Below are 19,167 nucleotides of genomic sequence, written 5' to 3'. Positions count from 1 at the left end.
CTCAGCTTCTGCTTAAGTGTGCTTTTCTCCTTGAAAGGGGGGGAAAAACCCTCTATGTATAGGTAAAACAAACCTGTCTTCTAAGACATCAATTAGGATGGTAGATGTGAACATTCCAGTTACAAGAAAAATATTTCATTTTGTAAGTGGGCCCAATGATATTCTGGTTTACACATCTTTCTCATGAGTATGGTTGTTAAGTATCTAAATTCTGCAGCCTGATGAATTCTGATTGGGTACCCAAACGTTTCCCAACCTGCAAAGGCAAATAGTGATTTGGGGTTTATTCCAAGTAGTATGGCTTTGAGGCGTTGTCCGTAGAATCCCATCATGGAAGGTGGCCATGTACACTTCCCATAGGCAGCACGCTTCTCTTTCCCACCAGTAGGTATTTTGCTGATGCCTCTGTTCATGACTTCCCACCTTCCTGCCATGGCCATGGAGCTGCTACTCCCTTAAGTTTTGCCTTCTTCCTAGACCGAGCTTAAGGACACGGCCCAACAGCAGTAGAGAAAACCTAGTGGGTGTGTGCATCAGAAAAGTCTCTCTTGGCCATTATTAAAACTAGATGGAAGGTTCCTAGGGTCGTCTATTCTCTTAATAATTTTTCCAATCTATAACTATTTATGTAATATATGTTTGACGTACTAGGAATGCAAAGATGAATGGGAAACAGCCTTGGGCCTGGAACAGAGATGCAAGCTTTGTTCCACCCAAGTGGAACAATACCCTACTCCCTGTAGTTTAATAGTGTCAGGAAGGCCTGTTCATCATCTGTTCATCCTTCATTTAACAGCTGCAAGAATTAATTATGGGATAATATTCAAAGCTATCATATTCTGTCCTCCTTAACAGGCTTCATATTAAAGACAGTTGTTATCAAAAAGTCTTCCTTAGGGGTGCCTGGGTAGCTCAGTCAATTAAACATCTAACTTTTTTTTTTTTGGAGCAGCTCACTCTTTATTAATGGAAGGCCCTGGGTCACTTGGAGCTGGTGTACTTGGTGACGGCCTTGGTGCCCTCAGATACAGCATGCTTGGCCAGCTCTCCGGGCAGCAGCAGACGCACCGCTGTCTGGACCTCCCGGGATGTCAGTGTGGTCCGGCCCGAGTACTGGGCCAGCTGGGCAGCCTCGCCAGCCAGCCGTTCAAACACTCTTGATTTTCACTCAGATGCATGATCTCAGGTCATGAGATCCAGCTCCGTATCGGGCTCTGTGCTGAGCATGGAGCCTGCTTAAGATTCTACCTCTCCTTCTGCATCCCTCCCCTGCCACTGCTTGTACGTGTTCCCTCTCTAAAAGAAAAAGAAAAAAAGTCATCTTTAAAGTTGTTCTTTGAGTAAGGTGACCACATACTTTACTGTTTAAAAGGAGATATTTTTGAGAGTGGGATTGCTATTAACAGTAGTTCTGGAATAATAGATGTATCTATGTCTGTCCCAGGCAAACCAATAGGGATGGTCCTCTATGCTTAGTGACATGTAAGAAAATTTTAAAAAGATGATTCTTGAAACCTCCTATCCTGATTTAAATACATATAATCTATTTCTTATATGAAAAGTATTTTGTGAGAGATCAGACCACAACTATCTCATAAGGAATTTGCTGCTTCTGGGCTATAGACCCCACAGGTCAAATTACAGCTGTTCCCCCTACCCTATGTACACTGATATGTGGAGCATACTACTTAACATATCAGAAAAAAACAAGAATATGACAACATCTGCACTGGTAGAAGGGACATAAATTTGGTGCAGCCATGATGGAGAACAGTACTGAGGTTCCACAAAAAATTAAAAGTATAACTATCATAGAACAGTACTGAGGTTCCACAAAAAATTAAAAGTAGAACTATCATATGATCCAACAATTCTACTTCTGGATAATTATATGAAGGAAAAGAAAAGGTATCTGTGCTGCCACATTTACTGCAGCATTACTTACAACAGCCAAGATATGAAAACAACCTAAGTGCCCACCAATGGATGAATGGATAATGAAGATGTGTATACACACACACACACACACACACACACACACACACAGAGGAACACTATTCAGTCGTTAACAAGAAGGAAGTCCTGCCATTTGCAATAAAATGGATGGACTTTAAAGGCATTACGCTAAGTGAAAAAAGTCAAGACAGAGAAAGACAAATACTGTACAATCTCACTTATGTGTAGAATCTAAAAAACAAAACAAAGAACTCATAGGACCAGAAAATAGATTAGTGGTTGCCGGAAACAAGAGGTGCTGGGTAAGAGATATAAGTGAAGAAGGTAAAAGGGTACAAATTTCCAGTTATAAAATAATTAAGTCATGCAGATATAATGCACAGCATGGTGACTACAGCTAATTTGAAAGTTGGCAAGAAAGTCAACTTAGAAAGGTCTTAGAGGAGTCTCCTCACAAGAAAATTTTTTAAATTTCTCATTATGTATTGGTAATAGATGTTAACCAGATTTAATGTGATCATTTCCCAATATGTATACATATTAAATCATTATGTGAAACTAACATAATATCGCATGTCCAGTATATCTCAATTCTAATATATAAATGTATATGACAACAATGTCTACCCATGTTTATCATGAGCCAGACACTGTAATAAGATCTAGGTCATTCCATCTACCAAACCCTACTGACATCTCATGTTTTACAAATGTAGAAATGGGAGCTCTACAGAACTTAAAACCCATCTAGTAAGGGGTTAGAGCAAGCTTGAAACCAAGGCTGTCTCCTACAGAGCCCACCTACTTAAACACCACCACCACATGTCTCCTAGAAGATATCACTGAGAGGTAACAGTTAAACTGAACCAAGATGGATAGGTGATAATGATAATGATCCCAGGTACCCATTATTGAGACTCTGCTAATCCTTATACATACATGACTTCATTTCACTTTCTTTCTTTTTTTATAGATTTTATTTATTATTATTTGAGAGAGAGAGAGACCATGCACACATGAGTGAGAGGAGGGGCAGAAGGAGAGAATCTCAAGCAGATTCCACACTAAATATAGAGCCTGACACAGGGTTCTGTCTCACGACCCTGAGATCATTACCTGAGTCAAAATCAAGAGTTGGACACTCAACCAAATGAGCCACCTAGGCTTCCCTTCATTTCACTTTCCTAGCTACCCTAGGAAGCAAGAATTACTATACCCACTTCACAGAGAAACTGAGGATTCTAGAGTTTAGGTTACTTGCCTTAGCCCACACAGCAAGCATGGAGCAGGCTCATGATGTGAATTTAACACCGAATCCAGAGTGATCTCCCCTGGGTTAGAAGGTATTCTGTGAAGGAAAGAACATGGACGAAGGCAGGAGAGAGAGTGGACACGTAACAGAAAACAAGCAGAAAGTGGGGTCTGGTATGGGAAAGACAGGTAGGTCAAGCACAAGGGCCATGTGAGTTTCACCTGAATCCACTGAACAGGGAAGAGCAGTAAGGAATTCTGAGCAAGAGGAAAGTCATCAAGGGATCTAGATTTTCTCATGTTTATGATGCTTGTGTGTAGGTTATTTATAAAGAAAATATATATTTATGTGAAGTTGTTTTTCAGTGCTACATCTAGCACCTGAAGACTGGGAACAGTTTGAGTTTTGCATATCAAATACTTTCAGCACTGTTATTTTTCCCCTGTTATCCACATCCCATCTGCTTCTTTCTCCCCATACTGAAGTGACTGGTATATTCACTCAAAAGCCTGAAGACCAAAATATATTCTAATACTTGGCCCACATTTAATTTGAGAGAACATACTCAACAAATCCCTTAGCTTGTTCCATGTCGAATGAAAGTCAAAAAATCTATATAATTGAGGTAGCTTGTTTACTCATCTGGTTTTCATCCTAAGGTAGATCAAGCAATATATTTTTTTAAACTTTCTCAATTCATTTCCTGACTTTTTTGTAAGTAACCTAGAAAACTCAAGTGGAGCCTTAGTACTATTTATGAACATCTGTTAAACACTGCCAACTCCTGTAACAACTACTTTGGGGAATAGCGTAGCATCTTAAAAGCATAATTCCTTAGGAAATATTTATTCTGTTGCAATATAAAAAAAGAATGGTTTTCATTTTCTTTCAAAATTATACAACTTTTGATTTCACATATACCACCAACTCCCTAGAAAATATCAATCAACAGCATAGAAGTAATATATTCATTATCACATCATCTGACGAGCTGTAAACTAAATATAGTTTAACACTCGGATGTTATTGCAAAATCACTGAGCATTTTTATTTTTTATCTGCTGTTGATGTTTTTAATAACTGTTATTATATTCCTTTTATTATATATCAGAACAGGTGCTTAGTTTGGACCCAAAAAGAAAGAAGGAAGGAAGGAAGGGAGGGAGGAAGGGAGGGAGGGAGGGAGGGAGGGAAATTGTTGAGTGCTTCATTTGTATAAAGCATGTGCTGCATTTGCATGCTTTTTATCTGAGTCATTCCTTGAAGTATGTGTTCTTATCCTCAAGTTTATAGTCAAGTCAGTTATGGCTGAAGTAATCAAAACAGAGCTGGGGGAAGAGGTCTGTCTGTTCTGAGTGTACAGTCCATGCTCAGTCTAAGCCAGAAAGCAAAGGGACAATTTTCCTCCAAATTTTAAATGCTACAGAGAATGCTACATAATCACCAAATCCACTTTGTCCTCCTCCTAAGTGTGCCCTGAGACTCTACCTCCCAGTCTCTCTTGCCATTCACTGTGATCACCTAAGAAGCTTCAGCCAATAGAATATGAACTGATGCAAGGTGGTCCATCCAAAATCCCTACATGTGATCCATCATTCTCTTTCTACCTGTTAAGTGGCTGGAATGATGCACAACTGTCAGCTCATGTTTGGAAACCACGTGTTGAAGAGAGCAGAGTGAAATGACAGAAGTTAAGCACTTAGAGGCAGACCAAGAACACCACATTGAACTTCTACATAATTAAGAAATACCTCTCTATTGTATTAAGCTACTGGGAATTTGGCAGTTTATTGGTTATAGGAGCTAGCATTATCTAACATGCCAAAACAGAAAAAAACAATCAAAGTAAGTCACAATAAGAAATAACACAGCCAATCTGGGAATTACCATACAACCATTAAAACATGTTTTCTGAAAAAAAAAAAAAAAAAACACAAAACTTAAATTTGGGTAATGTTCATGTTATAAAATCTTTAAAGGAAAATTACAAAACTATATGCACTGTTATTTTCCCAAATTTAAAAACACTGTCTCTCAATTATGTTTATGTACACATGTACATAGGAATTAATGTTGCTGGCTGAATGAATGAATCCATAGGAAAAATGTTAACATTAAGGCAGGTTCCCTCAGATAATAGGTTTTGAGGTGGTCTTTACTTCTTTGTACTTTTTTTTATCAAAGTAATTGAGCACGTTATTTTCATAATCAGAAGAGATTTGTCTGTTTACATATAAGATCTCATTAAAAAAGGCGACTATATCCAGACAGATAATACAGAGCTAGTTCCTATGCCCATTTAGCCCATGCAAAATTGTTCTACATTTACAACTCTATAAGCCACCCTCTGGACATTCAGAACTACCAAGCTATATACTGGGTGAGTCAAAGACCCCAGTGAACAATAATTCACAGGAAAAACCTGGAAAAAGAGACCACGTAGCAACATAACTTCTTTGTTCATTCACAATGAAGTAGCTCTAAAAGACAGTTATTAAATAACTCCATTAATGACAGACTGGGAAAAGAGAAAGTGAAATTATGTCAGTTACCGTGGATACACAATCATGGGCATGTGGAGATCTGATGCTATTCAGAACTAAAGGAAAACGTTTCCCTCTGGTTTAAATGAAGATTACATGAGATCATACTTACTGAATGCTTAACATGATGCCAGGCACATGGCAAGGGGCCAAAGGTTAAATGTTATCACTATTATTTTTATTGGTTAAAATGTGAGAATAATTAATCCTTGTTTCACTATACTGCCAAAACTCAAGTTGAGGCATTGACTTTCAAAGTACTGTTCTCATTTATTTCTAAGGAAAATGACATATGCACTTCCATAAAGCCTGCCTGTCCACAACCTGTCTTCTCTTGCCTTGCAATCTATTGGTCTCCTGCTGTTTCTACCCAGTGAACACCACAGGACAATTAGGGAAAAGATGTTCTAGCACAGAGAAATTCTTAGGAAATGACCACAGAAGCCCATTTATATTTGCTCAGAAAAAAGGGAAAGGACCATTTTTTAAAATGGGGGATTTCTTTGGAAAAATATGTACAATAGGAAATAATACTAAAAGCTACAAACTGTTGAATGGTTTCCTTTTCTTAAAGACAGGTAAGGAAAGCCTTTAATGTCAATTAAGGTGTTTCTTTAAGGATCATTTATAAGTAAACATGATCACAAGCAGGTGGAAACTTTTCTGAGTAACAATAATATTTATTGAGCATTTACTAGGTCTCAGGACCTATGCTAAGCACTTTTTTGTCTGGATGAGTTAAGAGTTTTTAGCAGAAATCAACAAAAAATAACTCTAGCTGAAATAAGCATGAAGTAAATTGCAGAAAAGATATTGGGGAGGTATAGCAAGGAGGTGGGAGAATCAGTCTCAGAAAATAGGAAGGCATCAAAGGAGTCTAGCAGGAGGCAGGAACACAGTCAAATCTCACCACAGGAAATCACCTATCTTGTGAGGACACCATCATTATTCCTAGGAAGCAGACACTGCTTCAACCTCTGAAGGACCACACTTGCCTAGATTCTTTGTTCTTTGCATTCCTGATTCCACACTTAAAATAATGAACAGCTGATATGAAGGTAAAATAAAGATTTACTATGCAGAAATCAATGTTATTTTCATCTGCCCTTAAAAGACAATCATGACCATCATCTTAACAAAAAGGACGTGAGATCTTTTTGCAAGATCCTAACCACATAATGTGATATGACAAAACCACAAATCAAGGTTTGCCATAACATTTAATTGCCTGTAGGATTAATAGTACATGTCAATCAGTAGTCAATGATAGTCAGTTTCCTTTTTATGTAAAATACAATTCCTTAATGCTGTAAGTAATTCACCATGCTTTAGGATGTGATTATATAAAACTCAGAGAATAAGTTATCATATTGACAAATGGAAACATGTTGTAGCTAAAAGCAATTCAAAGCTAGCCAAGTCCAATAAAAGCTCCTTATCTCCATTTTAGGATGCATGTCATTAGCTCAGAGAAGATTAATTTTTTCATTCATATTTCAATTTCTTTCCTGGCAAAAAAATAAAACTGAGTTTTTGAATTACAATCTTCTTGCTTAATCAAATGCTGAGAGTCTCATATCAACATGATTGGAATAATTAATAAATTATACATATTCCCAAAACTAAAAAGTAATGGTGCTAGATAAGTTTCAACTATACTTATACACAATTACACCATTAAGACAGGCCTTTGAGTTACATGAGAGATACATTCTTTCATTCATCTTTAAAGAGAAGTGAAAGGCAATGTAGAAATTTGTTATGCATACAGTAGGTATTCTGTAATTATCTATTGATTGTATACATTAAATTGAATCCATTGAGGAGGAAAGCATAATTAATAAACCTTCTGAGAAAAGTGTATGCAAGGGACACAATGCCCTCCTTAAAGTATATTACAAAAGGTAGTTCATACAAACTGCTGCAGAAATATAATAATCCACGTATTAAAAACTTAATTCACCAAACCAGATTTACTGTCTCAATCAGACATAAGTCTATTTTCTATGCAAGAAAATGAGGTCCTCACTCAATATCTTATCGTTATGAACTGTGTTTCACAAAAAGGTTTGCATTACCCATTTCAAACAAATGTTCAAATGAACAAGTTTTCCATAACTATATGGCAAAACGTTCTATTGCCCAAAGAGATACAACAAAATGAATCATTAAGAAAATATCTGCAGATTACACAGTTTCTATAAATTGTGCCTTAGAACCTGCCACATCTAGTTTTAATTCAATCTTCTAATTTTATTAATATGCATTTTCCATCTTCAACATGCTGACTCACACATAAAAATCTCCTAAGAATATCATCATTAAGTTAGCAAAGAGGAAAAATGCCTGGGGAGGAGAGTAAATCTAATCTGGACGAGCAGAAATCCTATCTTTGTCATTTATTAGCTATACAACTTTAGCAAGTTTTTAACTTTACCCCTACCTGCCTCCTTGCTTAGCAAAATAACAATACTACACTAACAATGGCAACATTTAGAGAAGGAAGGGAAGATGATGTCTTAGGAGGAGGTTCCCAGGCTTAGGCTGTCCCATGAATACAACCAGATAATTATTTTATCAACCTAACTATGCCAAGAATCTATCTGAAGACTGGCAAAACAAACTCCACAACTGAGGGTAAAAGGGAAGCCACGTTGAGGAGGGTGGTAAGTGCAGAGAGACACTACCTGGGAGAGAAACAGACTGTGACTGCTGTGGTGGAGGGGAAGCCACAGTTATAGAGACGAGAAACAGACTAGCACACAGGAAAACACACGGGGAAGACGAATCCCTAGGGCAATTACCTTGGAGGGTGAGAGAGCCCAAATTTCATGGATGTTTGCAGCCAGTGGGACTTAAAGCCTAGAATTTTAAAGGTCAACATGCTTGGCTCTCAGAGAGCTCAGAGGACACTGAGACTGCTCTTGGAGAAAAGGCAGAGCAACAGCCGACAGACATATAGCATGGAAACAGCAATCTGAAGAGCACCTGGAATACACTGTAGAGGGATTAATTTCTCATCTTGGAGCATGGCCCAGAGGAGCAGTATTTGTGGAGGGACCCCTCCAGGGACAGGTGAGCTGGCGGGCACCATCTCCCTAACCTCACCCTCAGCAAATGCACAGGGCCATCTGTGGGAACGAGCACAGTGCAGATACTCACTACCAAACTTGCTTGCACCAAGCCCTGACTGCCCCCACTCCCTCCCCACCAGCCCTGCATCCTGGCAGAACTGCTCTTCCCAGTGCAGATGGCCCCGTTCCTAAGAAGACTGGCCCGTACCCCTGCCCACAATACATCTCCCACCCCAGGAAGTTTGCAGAGCCTTGGTTCTGGTGGCAGCAGCAACAGGTATCATTTCACAAACAAACCACAGTACACCTACTTAAAACTCACCACATTCAGACCAAGGACCAAACACCACCCTTCAACAGGCAAAAAGAGCCTCTGCAGACAAGGGGACTGGAAGATAAAGCAGCCAGAGCAAAACAGAAGAGCACATACAGCACACACTGGAGACACTCTCAGAAGCTCCAGACCCTCAGGAACAGGGTATACCACATGGCAAAGCACTACAGGATCTGATCTTCATAAGGCTATTACCCTCAAGAATAGGCAATATAGCTGACTTTCCCTACACAGTAAAAGAGGCACAGAGACTTAGAGGAAATGGGAAGACAGGAAAATGTATCCCAAAAGAAAGAACAAAACAAAGCCGTAGCCAGAGATCTAAGCAAAACAGAGATAAGTAACAGACCTAATAAAGAATTTTACACTCACTCGACTTGAGAAGAGTGGAAGACATAAGTAAGTTCCTTAACACATGAGAAACACACTTGATGGCATGAACAGAGTATGGAAGAAGTAAAGGAACAAATCAGTGACTTAAAAAACAGAGTAATGGAAAGTAATCAAGCTGAACAGAAGAGAGAAAAAAGAAACATGCAAAACAAGAATAGACTTAGGCAACTCAGTGACACCATTAAACATAATAATGTTTGTATTATAGGAGTCCCAGAAGAAGAGAGAGAAAATGCGGCAGAAAATGTATCTGAATAATATCTGAAAACCTCCCTAACCTAAAAACTTCCCTAATCAGTGGCATGACAGATCCAGGAGGCACAGAAAACTCCCATTAAAATCTACAAAAGTGGATCCACACCAGGACACACTGTATAATTCAATAGGCAAAATATATTGATTTAAAAAGAATGAAGTCACATCTACCATGCATGTATCTTTTCCAACTACAATCCTATGAAACTAGAAGTCAACCACAGAAAAAATCTGGAAAGACCACAAATGTATGGAGGTTAAATAACATGCTACAAAAAACAAAACAAAACAAACAACAACAAAAAAAATATACTATTAAACAATGAATGGGTCAACCAAGAAATAAAGAAAAAAAATTTAAAGTACATGGAAACAAATGAAAATGAAAACACAATGGTCCAAAACCTTTAGGATGCAGCAAAAGCAGTTCTAAGAAAGAAGCTTTTAGCAATACAGGCCTACCTCAAGAGGCAAGGAAAATTTCAAATAAACAACCTAACCTTATACCTTAAAGGAGCTAGAAAAAGAACAACAAAACCCAAAACCAGCAGAAGGAGGTAAATGATAATGATTAGAAAAGAAATAAATGATATAGAAACTAAAAAAAAAAAAAAATGATAGATCAAAGAAACCAGGAGCTAGTTCTTTGAAAAGATCAATAAAACTGATAAATCTATAGTTAGATTCATCAAAAATGCAAAAAGAGAAAGAACTCAAACAAAACCACAAACAGAAAAGAAAAATAACAAAAAAATACCACAGAAATACAAATTATAAGGTAATATTATGAAAAATTAAATGCCAACAAATTGGACAACCTAGAAGAAAGGGATAAACTTCAAGAAACATATAACCTACCAAAAATGAAACAGGAAGAAATAGAAAATTTGAACAGACTGATAACCAGCAAAGTAACTGAATGAATAATGAAAAGAACCTCATCAAACAAAAGTCCAATCATGGGTTAATTTCTGAGTTTTCGGTTCTATTGACCTATGTATCTGTTTTTGTGCTAGTTCTATACTATTTTGATCACTACAGTTTTGTACTATAACTTGAAGTCTGGAATTGTGATGCCTCCAATTTTGTTTTCTTTTTTTTAAGATTACTTTGGCTATTTGGGGTCTTTTGTGGTTCCATACAGATCTTAGAATTGTTTGTTCTAGTTCTGTGAAGAATGTTGTTGGTATTTTGATAGCGATTGCATTATCTGTGTAGTTTGCTCTGGGGAGTATAGATACTTTAACAATATTCTTCTAATCTATGAGTATAGAATATCTTTCCGTTTCTTTGTGTTATCTTCAATTTCTTTCATCAGTGTTTTATATTTTTCAGAGCATAGATCTTTCACTTTTTTGGTTAGGTTTATTCCTAGGTATCTTATTGGTACAACTGGTAAATAGGATTCTTTTCTTAATTTATCTTTCTGCTACTTCATTATTGGTATTTGAAATGCAACAGCTTTCTCTACATTGATATTGTGTCCTGCAATTTCACTGAGTTCTTGTGTCAGTTCTAGCAGTTTTTTTGTGGAGTGTTTCAGGTTTTCTATATATGGTATCATGTCATCTGCAAATAGTGGAAGTTTTACTTCTTCCTTACTGATCTGGATGCCTTTTATTTCTTTTTGTTGTCTGATTGCTGTTGCTAGGATTTCCAGTACCATATCGACTAACATTGGTGAGTGTGGACATTGTTTTGTCTAAGGTGTAAGAAAGTAGTCCAGTTTCGTTCTTTCGCATCTTTCTGTCCAGTTTTCCCAACACCATTCATTGAAGAGACTGTTTTTTCTATTGGATGTTCTTTCCTTTTTTGTCAAAGATCAACCATCGAATCCCACGTCGGGCTCCCGGTGCATGGAGCCTGCTTCTCCCTCTGCCTGTGTCTCTGCCTCTCTCTCTCTCTGTGTGACTATCATTAAAAAAAAAAAAAATGGGCAGAGGGATCTCTGAGTGGCTCAGCGGTTTGGTGCCTGCCTTCGGCCCAGGGTGTGATCCTGGAGTCCTGGGATCAAGTCCCACGTCAGGCTTCCTGAATGAAGCCTGCTTCTCCCTCAACCTATGTCTCTGCCTCTCTCTCTCTCTCTCTATCTCTCTCTCTCTCTGTGTGTGTGTCTCTCATGAATAAATAAAATCTTTAAAAAAAATGGGCAGATACGGATACACATTTTTCCAAAGAAGACATGCAGATCACCAAAGGATAGTCAAGAGACACATGACAAGATGTTCATCATCGCTTAGTATCAAGGAAATGCAAATCAAAACCACAATGAGATACCACCTCACACTTGTCAAAATGGCTAAAATCGGGCAGCCCAGGTGGCTCAGCGGTTTAGCACCAGCTTCGGCCCAAGGCGTGATCCTGAAGACCTGGGATCAAGTCCCACATCGGGCTCCCTGCATGGAGCCTGCTTCTCCCTCTGCCTGTGTCTCTGCCTCTCTCTCTGTTTCTCTCATGGATAAATAAATAAGATCTTTTTAAAAAATGGCTAAAATCAACACAAGAAACAACAGGTGCTGGTGAGGATATGGAGAAAAAGGATCCATTGTGCACAGAGGATGGGAATGCAAACTGGAATAGCTACTCTGGAAAACAGTATGGAGGTTCCTCAAAAAGTTAAAAATAAAACTACCATCTGGTCCAGCAGTCACAACACTGGGTATTTACCCAAAGAATACAAAAACACTAATTCAAAGGGATATGTGGACTCCTATGTTTATTGCAGCAGTATTTACAATACCTAAGATATGGAAGCAGCCCAAGTATCCATCAATTGACGAATGGATAAGAAGATGCGGGGTGTGTGTGTTATTATTCAGCCATAAAAAAGAATGAAATCTTGCGATTTATAGTGACATGGATGGAGCCAGAGGGTATCACGCCAAGTGAAATAAGTTAGAGAAAGACAAATACCATATAATCTCACTTATACATGGAATTTAAGAAACAAAACAAATGAGCAAAGGGTGAAAAAAAGAGAGACAAATCAAGAAACAGGGGAAAAAAAAAGATGATTGAGAGGAATCTCAGATGGGTAAGTAGGGGGAGATAAAAAGAGAAGGTTTGGTACAACTGAGAGTTGACAAATATTTTATACATATCATTATATTTTAAACACATCCAAATATGAATAAAGTAGAAAGGTAAATACATTTCAATCATTTACAAACTTCTCAAATTAAAAAATGAACTCTCTTAACACATGATCCAGAAAATGCTGATTATCAAGTGTCCCTGATTTGTCTATGAATTTGAATCATGACAGCAGTGAGTCCCTTGGAATCACATGCTGATAATGATGATGATGATAGCAATAAACTCTTAACGTAACACCTTAAGCATATTATCCTTCTCTGTAACTTTTCTCCTTTAAAATATAATTGTAGGGCAGATTTTCAGGGCAATCACAAAGATACATGTGTGATCCAGCTTTAACCTTAACCTCAAATCTATTTAGTAAAGCTTTTGCTATTGGTTCTTGTCTACCTTGTAGCAATAAGCAAATCAATGCTATGAAGTTTTGCCAAATTCTTCTTGTTTTGCTCTCTAGCCAATCTCACTGACTTTTTTATATTTTCTATCTACTCGTTTCATTTTTAACCAGCTAGACTTGGTACCATCTCTTCTTCCAATACTTTAAATATTCCCTCTGATCAAAACTGTCTATTATACAACAAAAGCCAGAGGACACCTTTCTTCCTCCAAAACTCCTCACTGAGTAAGAGAAGCACTACTCATTCATTCAGGAAATGAGGGGCTTGGATTAGTTCTCTATTATCCCTAAACAGGATCAGAGAGGCACTCCCATGGCCACACTGCCTAAATGAGTATCACAGGTATGCACAGGCCAAGGTACAGGCACAGAGGGGTCAATCTAATCCTTTTATCCACTTTGATTTTCTTAAAACCACTCAAGAACCAAAATGGCTTTCTGAAAAGTTTACTTTAATGTTTTAATTTTACTTTTATTTAAACTTGCTTTATAGTCTGTCTCCCTGCCTTTACTCTGGCGCAGCATATAAATGCAACCTTGTTAATTTCTGCAGAGCAAAAATTATGTCTTACAAACATAGTATATAATGTCCCAACTACAAAGCGGTGGCTAAATAAATGCTTATAAAACAAACCATCAACTAAGAAGCCAATTAGTTCAGTAAGTCCAAATTTCCATTGAAAATCAGAACAATAAGCCCTCTTTGCTGTGCTGTGCCTAAGTGGGGAGGGGCTAGTAATCAGCTGGCTTCCAGAATTCCCTTAAGGATCCTTGGACCTGGAATGTTAGTATGTCAGCACATACTGGAAATAATGGGGAAAATGAAGACCAAAGACCGACTTGAACTTTACATTTCTTTGTTCTCATTACCCATTCCCTAAACCACAGGAGTATAAAACAAAAATGATCTTTTCATGTATTGGAATACTAACCTTTACTGACTCTATTCCCACACTGCAAAGAGGAGCTCCCATTCAGGTCAAGATTGAATTTTACCATTTTTTTTTCCACCATAAAAACCAATCTTGATAGTTTTTGAAAATGAAACCAATTTCCATTTCTTAAACTATAAGTTACTCTCAATTTCTACACTTAGCATCTAAAAATTACAAATTAATTACCTTCTAGAATGTAAATTCTAAAAAGAAAGAGGGCTTGCTTATCTTCCACAGCTGTATCCACAGTGCCTAATACATGTGGCTGACAATCAATAAATATTTGTTGAAGGGAAGAATAAACATATTTTTCAACTGACATAACATAGAAAGGATCTGGCATATAAGCATCTGGGGGAACTCTGTAAGGGAAATAAAAGAACAATAACTAGCTGAAGTACATCATTGCTTACTCTTAAAAGAGCATACAAAATTGGGAAATTGAAATATGGAGCCTGCCTCTATCTTGTACTCTCAAACTTTTGCTATAGTCGCCTGGTAAGGGCAGTTAGCAGACGCTCCATTCTTTACTTCTAGTGGGAAGCAGCTGTCCTCCAAGGCTGCAAGCAAAGAATACATATGTATACCCTTCTAGTGTCTGTATCTATGCTGCCCAATATGGTAGCCACTAGCTCCACATGTCTATCAAGCACCTGAAATGTGGCTAGTGTGAAATGAGATGGGCTGGAAATTTAAAATACAAATCTGACTCCTGAAGAGTAGGACAAAATCTGGATGCACACTATGCCACTGATAATTGTTTTTACATTAATTACATATTGAAATAATAGTTTAGATATACTGGGGTAAACAAAATATATTACTAAAATGAATTTCACCCATTTCTTTTTAGTTCTCTTAAAGTGACCTAGAAAATTGTTAAATACTTACGTGGCTCACATTATATTTCTATTGGACAGTGCTAAACCAGACTGAGCCTGTAAACCACCAGGAGGAATATTGGTGGAAACAAAGTAAGATCTGATTCCTATTTTTTCTATATATAATTGGAAAATTAGATTTTTTACCACATACCAATGTATAGTCTCCCTTAAAGGCCCACAACAGCATTGGGAGATAAGACACTAGCCTTGATTTCTAGATAAGGAAACTGAGGCACAAAAAGGAGAAGGCACTTTTACAAAGTTTTATAGAGCTGGTAAATGGAAGGGCAAAACCCTGACCCAAAGTCAGCCTGGCTTCCAAATGCATGCCCTTCCCCTTCCTCTCCTCCAGTTACTCAGAAAGAACTTTCTAAGTGTTCTAGAGGCTTCAACGAGGATGCCAACCATCTTTCCCACCTTACCTAGCTGTGGACTTCTGTTTGACACTCTATACCCTTTACCCTTATTTCCCCAGCCACTAAACCCACAGATCAAGAGAACTATGTGAAATGATGGTGGAAAAATTTGGAAAAATTACCAGAGTGACATCCATCCCATACACTGCTATCTCATGAAAAAGAATCACATTTTCCTAATTGGGCTTTTTTGCCTTTGCAATTCAAAAGCTCTCCATCGTACCTGTCGCCATTAGTATAACCTGCTACAAAGAAATTTACCTACGAGTTCACTGCTACCTGTGAGGTCACTAATTTGGGCATGTGTTATTTCACCTGTTGTGAATTAGCTTACTTAGTTTCTTAGCAGCCTCCAGAGCTTCATTTGCAGTATCTGCTACAAAGAATCTTTGAACTTTGACTCCATTGTCAGACATCAGTTTCTTGCTCTGGTATTCCTGCAGGTTCAGCCATCTTCGGGGGGTTAACTGAACTGCCTAGAGAAATTGAGAGAGACAGGTAAGAATACTTAAAAATAACAAGAAAAATAACAGTCAATATATGTAGCCAGTCTTACACCCTCAAATAATGATTAGCAACACAGGTATTTTTAAAAGGAGTAAAAGACTATATAAGTTCTTCAAGCTTAATTCTACACACCCAACAAATGAATGCAGGTTTAAAGAAATGGTAAGAACTGAACAGGGTATATTATCTAGTTAACAGGAATGCACCAATGTCAACTTCTTAGTTTTGACACTGAACTGAAACTATATAAGGTGTCAACATGAGGGCAAGAGGAGGAAGGGCACACGAGATTGTTGTACTTCTTTTGCAGTTCTCTATGAATCTAAGTATTTAAGAATAAAAAGTTATTTTTAAAGATGTTAAGAACTTTATTATATAGGATATGTCTCCCCCTATTCCCACCCCAAATAAAGTTCAGAGCACTATTTTAGTGTGTGCACATCGCTAATCATCGTTGGGTATCTCAGAACAATTTTTTTAACCTTGGGATCCCTGGGTGGCGCAGCGGTTTGGCGCCTGCCTTTGGCCCAGGGCGCGATCCTGGAGACCCAGGATCGAATCCCACATGGGGCTCCCGGTGCATGGAGCCTGCTTCTCCCTCTGCCTATGTCTCTGCGCCTCTCTCTGTGACTATCATAAATAAATAAATAATTTTTAAAAAAAAATTTTTTAACCTTTTGAAGTTCAATGGGCCACAGATTAGCCCACTTCTTTACCATAGTTTTTAAGGGAATCTAGGCACAGTCATTATGTACTTAATGATATTCTCTTTCAATCACAAATTTGAGGATTGTAACCTTAAACAATCATTAAACTATTTCCTAAAAATTATACGTTCTGTATTAAAGTAACTTTCCTTAAGCATTATGTAGAAGTGGTTTTCCAATATGTACTATCAGTTTTTAATCTGTGCTGAAAAAAAGTAATCAAAGAGCAGAACATGAACAAATAAACTGTTCTCATTTTATCCAGTAAGACCAACAGCATTCCCAATCAAATCTCTTCACCCCATTTTTAAAAGGAAAAAAAAAAGAAAAAAATGAATATACCAAGTTTAAGCTCATTTCCAATCATGAGTCATGATGCAAAAAACCACTACTTACAGTAGGTAAGATAACAATGCCCTTAATGCACAAACCAAAAAGTCAATCATGCAACTGATCACAAGATTGGTAGAGGAAAATAACCTGACACACTTCCTAGTGGCTTCTGTCTATAGCCTTGATGGATGGCCAAGACAATATCACACAGATCATTAACAGGTCCACAGGACTTTACAACATAGAACCATTAGGTTTCAGGACCTCAAATGTGTCTTAAAATGACCTTTTCTTCTGGAATCTCCAAGCTACAATGCATTCATGGACTTTTTCTGGACGAGAGACATTCTAAGAAGGTTCCAGAACCTTACAAGCTACAATGCATTCATGGACTTTTTCTGGACGAGAGACATTCTAAGAAGGTTCCAGAACCTTGATTTTACTCAAGGGCAGAGCGTATCTTCAACTTCTTTGTATCTTTAAGAAGAATGTAATGGTGTTTGGCATATGGCAGATACTCAAGAAATACAAGTTAGATGGTCAAATGAATAAACCCTGCCTTTTGTCCTTTTGTTCCTAACTACAGGTTAATTTTCATTTCCAGAAAGTGACTTTCCTAAAAATAGAAAAGTACTTCAGACCTTAAAAAAAATTTACACACCACTAGTAAAAAAATTCAAATGTCGACATAATCAAGCTTAACTTAAAGAAATCTCTTTGTTCCAGCCTTCCAAATACTGGTAATGATATTTTAAATGTTGAAGTTGTCTACACTTCTTCTTCAGAAATGAATAATATTGAGACAAAATAAATTACCAGACAAGGTACATTCACATCATACACTGTATGATTTATTAATTGTATATACGATTTGTTAACCTTATTTCTGAATTTTTTTTCTTACTTCTGAATTTTTAAGTCTTGATGAAACATTTGTAAATGGAAAAAAACACAAAATTTCACACATGACCATACTCATTGACTTAAGAGTCTTAACACATCACACAATGGACCAAGAAAAATTCAAGTTTAAGGCATTTAGTAAAAGCTCCCTAATGAAAGAAAAGATTAAACGTTAGATATATACTATATTCTGGGAACACTTTTAAAAGATAGATGGGGAAGGATCAATAGATTAAGTCTATGTTGACACATCAACTTAAAGCCATTAAAGGAAGACGAAAAAAAGAAATACAGTTTGAAAAGAGCATGTGAGAGACTAAAAACAGTGTGGTCTGGTCAATTCCTTTTCATTAGAACACTCACCGTATTAATTTTGGATATGTTAATGCAATCTGCTGCAAACTAATTGCAATTGATCCACAGGCTAGCTTCATAGACCTATAATACATATTGACTGTTTCTGCTTTGACTCAGATGAAAGCCTGCTTAAAGTCTGTTGCTCTTAAACTGAAAACCAACACAGTGAACATAGTTCCAAGCCACTGCAAATACCCAAGCTATCACTTCACAAAGTGATCATCTTACAGAATGATTGCCTCCCTTTGTCAAACCTAAACTCAGAAGAGCAGGGTCCTTGACCGGGTCTAAAGCTCCAACTCAACTGCATTTACTAGGAATCTGTGGAACATCCACAGAGGAAAAAAGTAAAGTCTACCTCTGCATTTTCAGGGGATAGAAAAAAAGGAAGAAAAATTTACTAAGTAAGTGGATGGTGTAATGTATGCTGGAAATATTATCAACTGAATAATAAAAACAATAATAAGAATAGTTTCCTCTCCTATCATGGCACATTGGCCATGTGCTAGGCATGATAATAAGCATTCATACTATCTAATTGTGAAAAGTGAAGTATTCTTTTTCTCCACAGCTGTCACTAATGCAAACCAACATATACTGCTGATCCTCCTCTTTCCAGGTACTTCCTTGCCTTAGATGAAGTTAGGGGTGGCTGTGTAACTAGTTCTGATCAATAACTCATGAATATATATGATGTGTAACTCATCTGGACCAACATTTGATTGTCAACCATTTTCCCCCTAAGTTCTCTCTCTCTTGACATGGGGAATGGAATATTTACCTTGGTACTTATCTACCAGCCAGGAGTCAGTGAAGACAGACACA

The 19,167-nt window shown here is 37.4% G+C and overlaps 1 protein-coding gene across 1 annotated transcript in view; it reads right to left on the bottom strand.

Moving 5' to 3' along the window:
• Window positions 1-19,167, bottom strand: part of SUCLG2 (succinate-CoA ligase GDP-forming subunit beta) — a 258,434-nt gene that overhangs the window by 189,665 nt on the left and 49,602 nt on the right. Inside the window, exon 2 of the mRNA XM_055344382.1 lies at window positions 15,870-16,011. Coding sequence (XP_055200357.1) covers window positions 15,870-16,011 — 142 coding nt within the window. The remainder of the gene's footprint in view (window positions 1-15,869; window positions 16,012-19,167) is intronic.

Source organism: Nyctereutes procyonoides, unplaced genomic scaffold (genome assembly GCF_905146905.1).
Source record: "Nyctereutes procyonoides isolate TBG_1078 unplaced genomic scaffold, NYPRO_anot_genome, whole genome shotgun sequence".
Taxonomy (NCBI): domain Eukaryota; kingdom Metazoa; phylum Chordata; class Mammalia; order Carnivora; family Canidae; genus Nyctereutes; species Nyctereutes procyonoides.
Note: the sequence above shows the minus strand (reverse complement) of the source record. Positions and strands in the feature narration are given on the sequence as shown.